The 7,500-nt window shown below is 33.7% G+C and overlaps 5 protein-coding genes and 4 non-coding genes across 9 annotated transcripts in view; 5 read left to right on the top strand and 4 right to left on the bottom strand. All coding sequences in view use genetic code 11, as the record gives it.

Moving 5' to 3' along the window:
• The window catches only part of atpF (ATP synthase CF0 B subunit), a 1,254-nt gene extending 409 nt beyond the window's left edge, over nt 1-845 (top strand). The window contains exon 2 of the mRNA in view: nt 435-845. Coding sequence (YP_007507097.1) covers nt 435-845 — 411 coding nt within the window. The remainder of the gene's footprint in view (nt 1-434) is intronic.
• A 94-nt stretch (nt 846-939) lies between these two features.
• On the top strand, nt 940-2,463 carry atpA (ATP synthase CF1 alpha subunit). Its single transcript has one exon. The coding sequence runs from the start codon at nt 940-942 to the stop codon at nt 2,461-2,463; it is 1,524 nt and encodes a 507-aa protein (YP_007507096.1).
• A 111-nt stretch (nt 2,464-2,574) lies between these two features.
• Nucleotides 2,575-2,646, bottom strand: trnR-UCU. Its single transcript has one exon. It is a non-coding gene; the product is annotated as a tRNA-Arg (tRNA).
• A 182-nt stretch (nt 2,647-2,828) lies between these two features.
• Nucleotides 2,829-3,581, bottom strand: trnG-UCC. Its single transcript has 2 exons — nt 3,559-3,581; nt 2,829-2,876 (listed from the first exon to the last, which is right to left on the bottom strand). It is a non-coding gene; the product is annotated as a tRNA-Gly (tRNA).
• A 604-nt stretch (nt 3,582-4,185) lies between these two features.
• trnS-GCU lies at nt 4,186-4,273 on the top strand. The gene has a single exon. It is a non-coding gene; the product is annotated as a tRNA-Ser (tRNA).
• Nucleotides 4,274-4,437: 164 nt separating this feature from the next.
• Nucleotides 4,438-4,548, bottom strand: psbI (photosystem II protein I). Its single transcript has one exon. The coding sequence runs from the start codon at nt 4,546-4,548 to the stop codon at nt 4,438-4,440; it is 111 nt and encodes a 36-aa protein (YP_007507095.1).
• A 396-nt stretch (nt 4,549-4,944) lies between these two features.
• psbK (photosystem II protein K) lies at nt 4,945-5,124 on the bottom strand. The gene has a single exon. It carries the CDS (start codon nt 5,122-5,124, stop codon nt 4,945-4,947), a length of 180 nt encoding a protein of 59 aa, YP_007507094.1.
• Nucleotides 5,125-5,516: 392 nt separating this feature from the next.
• trnQ-UUG lies at nt 5,517-5,588 on the top strand. The gene has a single exon. It is a non-coding gene; the product is annotated as a tRNA-Gln (tRNA).
• A 969-nt stretch (nt 5,589-6,557) lies between these two features.
• Nucleotides 6,558-7,500, top strand: part of rps16 (ribosomal protein S16) — a 1,111-nt gene continuing 168 nt past the window's right edge. The window contains exons 1-2 of the mRNA in view: nt 6,558-6,599; nt 7,474-7,500. The exon at nt 7,474-7,500 is cut by the window's right edge and continues 168 nt beyond it. Coding sequence (YP_007507093.1) covers nt 6,558-6,599; nt 7,474-7,500 — 69 coding nt within the window. The remainder of the gene's footprint in view (nt 6,600-7,473) is intronic.

Below are 7,500 nucleotides of genomic sequence, written 5' to 3'. Positions count from 1 at the left end.
GGGTTTAAAATGAATATTTTATCGATATAGAGCACTCATCCCGATAAAATGATTTGAACCACTTATTATTAATATTAAAGGGTATTTTCTATCTTTTATCCAATGCGGAATCGGCGACCTATGCCTTATGTATAAGTAAAAAGTATTTTTGGATTTGAACTGAAGAAAAAAAAGAAACAACTTTGCTGACAATTACATATTTTTTTTTTTTTTTGTCAGAAGAGTCCTCTAAGTATTTTGGTTTTGCATTCGATTCGTTTTTTTTTTCATTTTCTGGACTATGAAGAGGATAGGCTCATTACATTCATAAAAAATCTATGAGAATTTACCCTAAAGGAATTGAGCGTGAGAGCCAAATGAATCGAAAGATTCATGTTTGGTTCGGGAAGGGATTATAGAAGTTTTAAAATGAACGGAAAGATAATCTACTTTCATTAAGTGATTTATTAGATAATCGAAAACAGAGGATTTTGAATACTATTCGAAATTCAGAAGAACTGCGTGAGGGGGCCATTGAACAGCTGGAAAAAGCCCGGGCCCGCTTACGGAAAGTAGAAATGGAAGCAGATCAGTTTCGGGTGAATGGATACTCTGAGATAGAACGAGAAAAATTGAATTTAATTAATTCAACTTATAAGACTTTGGGACAATTAGAAAATTACAAAAATGAAACGATTCAGTTTGAACAGCAAAGGGCAATTAATCAAGTCCGACAACGAGTTTTCCAACAAGCCTTGCAAGGGGCTCTAGGAACTCTGAATAGCTGTTTGACTAACGAGTTGCATTTACGTACCATTAGTGCCAATATTGGCATGTTGGGAGTGATGAAAGAAATAACCGATTAGTCTTTCTACTTTAAATCTACTAACTTTATCTACTATAAATAAAAAAAAAAAAGGGCATTATTTTTTCTTTTCAAAAAATAATTAAGAAAAACTCATGGTAACTATTCGAGCCGACGAAATTAGTAATATTATCCGTGAACGTATTGAACAATATAATAGAGAAGTCAAGATTGTAAACACCGGCACCGTACTTCAAGTAGGCGACGGTATTGCTCGTATTCATGGTCTTGATGAAGTAATGGCGGGTGAATTAGTCGAATTTGAAGAAGGTACAATAGGTATTGCTCTGAATTTGGAATCAAATAATGTTGGTGTTGTATTAATGGGTGATGGTTTGATGATACAAGAAGGAAGTTCTGTAAAAGCAACAGGAAGAATTGCTCAGATACCAGTGAGTGCGGCTTATTTGGGCCGTGTTATAAACGCCCTGGCTAAACCTATTGATGGCAGGGGGGAAATTTCAGCTTCTGAATCTCGATTAATTGAATCTCCCGCTCCAGGTATTATTTCCCGGCGCTCCGTATACGAACCTCTTCAGACCGGGCTTATTGCTATCGATGCGATGATCCCTATAGGACGTGGTCAGCGAGAATTAATTATTGGAGACAGACAGACCGGTAAAACAGCAGTAGCCACAGATACGATTCTCAATCAACAAGGCCAAAATGTAATATGTGTTTATGTAGCTATTGGGCAAAAAGCATCTTCTGTAGCTCAGGTAGTAACTACTTTACAGGAAAGGGGGGCGATGGAATACACTATTGTGGTAGCCGAAACGGCGGATTCCCCTGCTACATTACAATACCTCGCTCCTTATACAGGAGCTGCTTTGGCTGAATATTTTATGTACCGTAAACAACACACTTTAATCATTTATGATGATCTCTCCAAACAAGCCCAAGCTTATCGCCAAATGTCTCTTCTACTACGAAGACCACCGGGGCGCGAAGCTTATCCAGGAGATGTTTTTTATTTGCATTCACGCCTTTTAGAAAGAGCCGCTAAATTAAATTCTAGTTTAGGTGAAGGGAGTATGACCGCCTTGCCAATAGTTGAAACTCAATCGGGAGATGTTTCGGCCTATATCCCTACTAATGTAATTTCTATTACTGATGGACAAATATTTTTATCTGCCGATCTATTCAATGCTGGAATCAGACCTGCCATTAACGTGGGTATCTCCGTTTCCAGAGTAGGGTCTGCGGCTCAAATTAAAGCCATGAAACAAGTAGCCGGTAAGTTAAAATTGGAACTGGCGCAATTTGCAGAATTAGAAGCCTTTGCACAATTTGCTTCAGATCTTGATAAAGCTACTCAGAATCAATTGGCAAGAGGTCAACGATTACGCGAATTGCTTAAACAATCTCAAGCGGCCCCCCTTAAGGTAGAAGAACAGGTAATGACTATTTATACCGGAACAAATGGTTATCTTGATTCATTAGAAATTGGACAGGTAAGGAAATTTCTTGTTGAATTACGTACTTACTTAAAAACCAATAAACCTCAGTTCCAAGAAATCATATCTTCTACTAAGACATTTACTGAAGAAGCAGAAGCTCTTTTAAAAGAAGCTATTCAGGAACAAATGGACCGGTTTCTACTTCAAGAGCAAGCATAAATAAATTGGTCACTTTTATCTTATCTTCAAAAAGGAATCAAGTGTCTCGGGTTCAAATTATGCAAAAAGTCTTTTTTGTTATCGAAATAAAAAAAATAGATGGAAATAAATTGCGTCCAATAGGATTTGAACCTATACCAAAGGTTTAGAAGACCTCTGTCCTATCCATTAGACAATGGACGCCGTTCATTCCGGTTTTTTCGTATTTTTCTTGAGTTGAAAACATAAAAATCGGATTATATGTGAGAGAATTTTTGGAATTGTATATTCAACGATTCACTAATCATAATCAAATATCAAGTCATAATGTATTATCTATATTCTAGAATAGAATTCTAATAGAATATTTCGAAAAAAAAAGAAAAAGCGGGTAGCGGGAATCGAACCCGCATCGTTAGCTTGGAAGGCTAGGGGTTATAGTCGACGTCGATTCAGTTCTTTGAACGTCTCTAATTCAAAACCGAACATGAAACTTTGGTTTCATTCGGCTCCTTTATGGAAAGTGAGTAAATTCTTAGATCTAAGAGGTGAACAAAACGAACAAAATTATCCCCATAACACCTACGTCAGCTTTTTATTTGAATACAGACAAAACGAATCGCTTTCTAGATGATCCTTCTAGGAGAAGGTGATTCTGACAACCTTTCTAGTTACTTCGTTCTCTATTTCTATTTCATAGGATCCTAAGGAAAAAGATTTTGTTTCCACCGAGCTAAAACAATACGCCGATGTCTCTAGTAAACCAAAGTCATCGCTGAATAGCTATTTTGCTCCAATTTATTTTTTTAGAAAAAAATGGAGGATTTAGTTACGATTAGAAGTTTCTTTTTATCTTTAGCCATGGATCCTTTACTCATACTTATTCAATTGGAAGTCTTGGTCCAATTCAAAAATTATGTTTCGCAATTTCATAATCCAATTTTTCAATTTATTAAGTGACTCATGGATACAAATCACGAGAATTCGTATTTTTTCTCGAATTTCTCATTGAGAGGTAAAGGATTGAATCCTCTTAAGAAATAAAGTTTTTGATCGGAATATGAATAAAACCGAAAGACCCTTTAACTCTATAAGGGTTAATAGAACGAGTCGCACTTTTACCACTAAACTATACCCGCTACAATATGATTATTGTATACAAATGGACCTTTTGTCGAGCATGTTAATTGAGTATGATCAAGATAGGATTATCAAAGAATCGTCAAAAGGAGCGTGCTGAACTTTTTCACGAGTAGATCCAAATTTAATGAGATTCGGAAAAGAGGCTCCAAAAAATTATTTAAAAGTATTGTAGAAGAATCGATAGTTTTTTTTAGTTCGGGTAAAATCTAACAAGAAAATAATTGAAATAGTATTTTTTCTTTTTGTTGTTGCTTGAATATTTTATATTGAATTGAATATAATAATAAAAAGTCTTTTTTGTTTTCAAAAAAAAATAAATCATTATTTCTCTATAATTTGTTGGAACAAAAAAAAAAGAGCCCGGCTAGGTACTAACCATGCCGGGTCGTGAGAATAAGAAGGGCCTTTCGAACAAAATCAACACAAAGAGGTCTTGCTTCTTTTTTTTGTTCGAGTGTTGGCGCGTTCGAGTCCATCTTTTAGATAAAGGAAATTCCTGATTTGTGGATCTCTATATAGAAATAATAGAATAGAGAAAGAAACGAGAGAAAGAAAAACTCTTTAGATTATGTGTAATGTAGTAATTCTCTTTTTCATTTGGGAGAGATGGCTGAGTGGACTAAAGCGTCGGATTGCTAATCCGTTGTACGAGTTATTCGTACCGAGGGTTCGAATCCCTCTCTTTCCGTTTCCGTTGGTTACTTTATTTATTTATATTTTATTTATATATTAATATTCTATTTTATTATTTTTAGTTCTTTTTTTTTTTCAATTTTTGAAAATCTTAGTGAAACGTGTGAATAGAGAAAATACTAAGAAAATTTGAAAATGAATCAAGAAACCTTTTGTATTTTATTCTTCACGTCCAGGATTACGCCCCGGATCATTAGATAGGAATCCAAAGATAAAGAGAGAAACAAAAAATATCACTACGGTATAAACGAAGAGTTTCAGAGTAAGCATTACACAATCTCCAAGATGATTTTTTAGAAAAAAAGAGAATAGATCTTCCATTTTTTTACCACATATCCTATTTTGATACCAAGAAATGAGGTTTTTTCAAGAAATGTATTGTCACAAATTCATTTGTTTTTCATTAACAAAAATGAAATTTGCGCTTATATCCAAATTTAGATATTGTGGTAGACCCTAATAGGGTTAGGGTCTTTGACTGGATGACTGGAAAAGGCTCAAAAACGAGGAAATGGGGGTAAGCCTGATTTATGCCGACTATTCACGAATTTCAATGTATGAACCGAGGGTTCATACTCTAAAACTTATCTGATTTTGTTTTTGTCAATTGTTATAATTTTTTCTCGAGGAAATCATGTATTTTCTAGGATATTATTATTCAGGATCTTATCGAAAACTTACAGCAGCCTGCCAAACAAAAGCTAAGAGAAAAAAAAGCAGAGGTATGACTGGCATAACATCTACGATTGGATTCAAAAAAGCATAGGCTTCGGGCAATTTGCCGAAGAAAAAACTACTCGAATAAAGGGGCGAATTAATACAGATCAAACTAACGATATTAAGCATAACAGACATTTTGTTCTTGGAGATAATTGCATTTTGGTTGCATTTTTGATATAAGGAAAAAGAAAGAAAGTAAATGTAAATAAGGTAGACAAAAAATCCTTCTTTTTCTTTGAATACATACAACCAAAAATCCTCCAATTCTCAAAGGAGAATAGAAGAAACGATACTTTCATACAATATCTTAATTGAATTCTATGTAATGATCAATAAATTCAGTTGAATTCTGTATCTATATGTATCAAAATTCGAATACCGGTCTATTCTATTATTCTATAGATCTAGAAGATCTATATTCTATAGATATGGAATCTTTCTAGATATTTATTTGGGCTGGAGTTGACAAACAACCAATAACAATATTATTGTTTCTTAGTGTCAATTAGCAATTGAAATGGGGCGTGGCCAAGTGGTAAGGCAACGGGTTTTGGTCCCGCCATTCGGAGGTTCGAATCCTTCCGTCCCAGCACGGATCCATTTCTCCATTATTCCCATATAAATCCTATCATAATATAACATAATCTAAAAAGGAAGTGGGGGGGGTGGATAGCAGTTAATCTATATTACTTTAAACATCTGTGTCTGTTCGAATTTCATTAACAAATGATCAAGTCCCATATTCTAGAGTATAGTAGATATAAAACATCTATAACAAACAACAAATAGTGACAACAGTTCCGTCTATCTAATAGATAGGAGAAATCTTACCTATTTTTTGTTCGATTTTGATTTTCGTAATCTGATTAAAAGAATCAAAATGCAAATATTAACTTACATTATTTTTTTATACATCTCATGAAAAAAAAGGATTTTTTTCTTCTTATCTTATTTCTTTCTTCGTTTCTTTGATCTATTTCAAATCTTTATTTGAAATTAGTGATGAGTCACTTCAAAAAGAAAGACCGATCCGCCTATAAAGATCAAAGGCGGTGCTTATTGTCCAATTTTCTTCAAACCCAACCCAATCAAACTAAAATAAATTCAAAAATGATGTTTAATTTAATTTTAATTATAGTTAATTTCATTTAGAAATATAGAAATATTTTTAATGATTCCCTATACGTGGAATCTTTGAAAAAGTAGGAAATCGTTTAATTTATCTTATTAAGTCACTTGAAGATGCAGATTCCAAAACTTATTCGTTTATATATTATTTCCATATATATCTATATATTATAGATATAGATTTCTTTTTTCTTTCTATTATCTATTTTATATATATTCTATTAGTTTATATATATTCTATATAGTCTGTTAAATATGTTAAAAATGTTGTCTTGCTAGGATTTTTTCAGAAAAATATTGTTTCATGTATTATATATTCATATATAGAAGAAAAAGTGTAGATTGCGATGTCTATGGACAGCTGAACCGATGACTATTCATGATTCCGTAATTGAATCAATTCCATACCGGTTCCAAATTAGAGGAATGTTATGGTAAAACTTCGTTTGAAACGATGTGGTAGAAAGCAACGTGCGACTTGAAGGACACAACCCGTTGTGGATTTTTACATCCACCATTTTCGATTTGTCTAGAAATGAGGTGCTCTTGGCTCGACATTGTTTGTTCTGTTACACTGGAACCCTTCGTTTTTTGTCGGGTTGTAAATAGTTCATGATGGAGCTCGAACCGAAAGTATTAATTCATTTCTCAGGGGCAGGGATCTAGGGTTAATGCCAATCAACTGGAACAACTTCGTAAATATATGGACAATCGAAAGGATCCAATTCGAGCAAGTTTCCAATTCAAAAGCAAAACTTGTTGAAATTGATCCAAATTTTGCGATTCAACGTGTATCATACTAGAATCAACCGTCCATAGGATTCTTTGATAGAAAGAAATAAAATAAATAGAAATAAAGGGTATGTTGCTGCCACTTTGAAAAGATTAAGAAACACCGAAGTAATGTCTAAACCCAATGATTCAAAACAGGAATAAAGGGTTTAAAAACAAGGAAACACCCTTTGTAGTTGTTAATTCTTTCGATAGTCTCAATAACTGGATTCGACTAAAGAATCCAAATAGAATTTGAAATCGTTTAACCGGTCTAAACGAAAGGGAGTAAAGACTACTCAATAAATGAAATTCACTAAAGATTTTTCTTTGAGCTATTTGAGAGTTATCCGACTTGAGTTATGAGTACGAGCGGTTTCTTTTTCATTTTTCAGGAAGAAAAAAGACTGGAATCGTAGTCTAATTGATTTTATAAGCCCGTTTGTTATTTAATTTATTAGAATTGGATACATAGACAAAACTTCGAATTAAGTCATTTTTTCTCGAGCCGTACGAGGAGAAAACTTCCTATACGGTTCCAGGGGGGGTATTGTTCATCTATATCTATCCCAATGAGCCGTCTATCGAATCGTTGCAATTGAT

The sequence above is a fragment of the chloroplast genome of Salvia miltiorrhiza, assembly GCF_028751815.1.
Source record: "Salvia miltiorrhiza chloroplast, complete genome".
Taxonomy (NCBI): domain Eukaryota; kingdom Viridiplantae; phylum Streptophyta; class Magnoliopsida; order Lamiales; family Lamiaceae; genus Salvia; species Salvia miltiorrhiza.
This window is presented reverse-complemented; position numbering and strand designations above follow the sequence as displayed.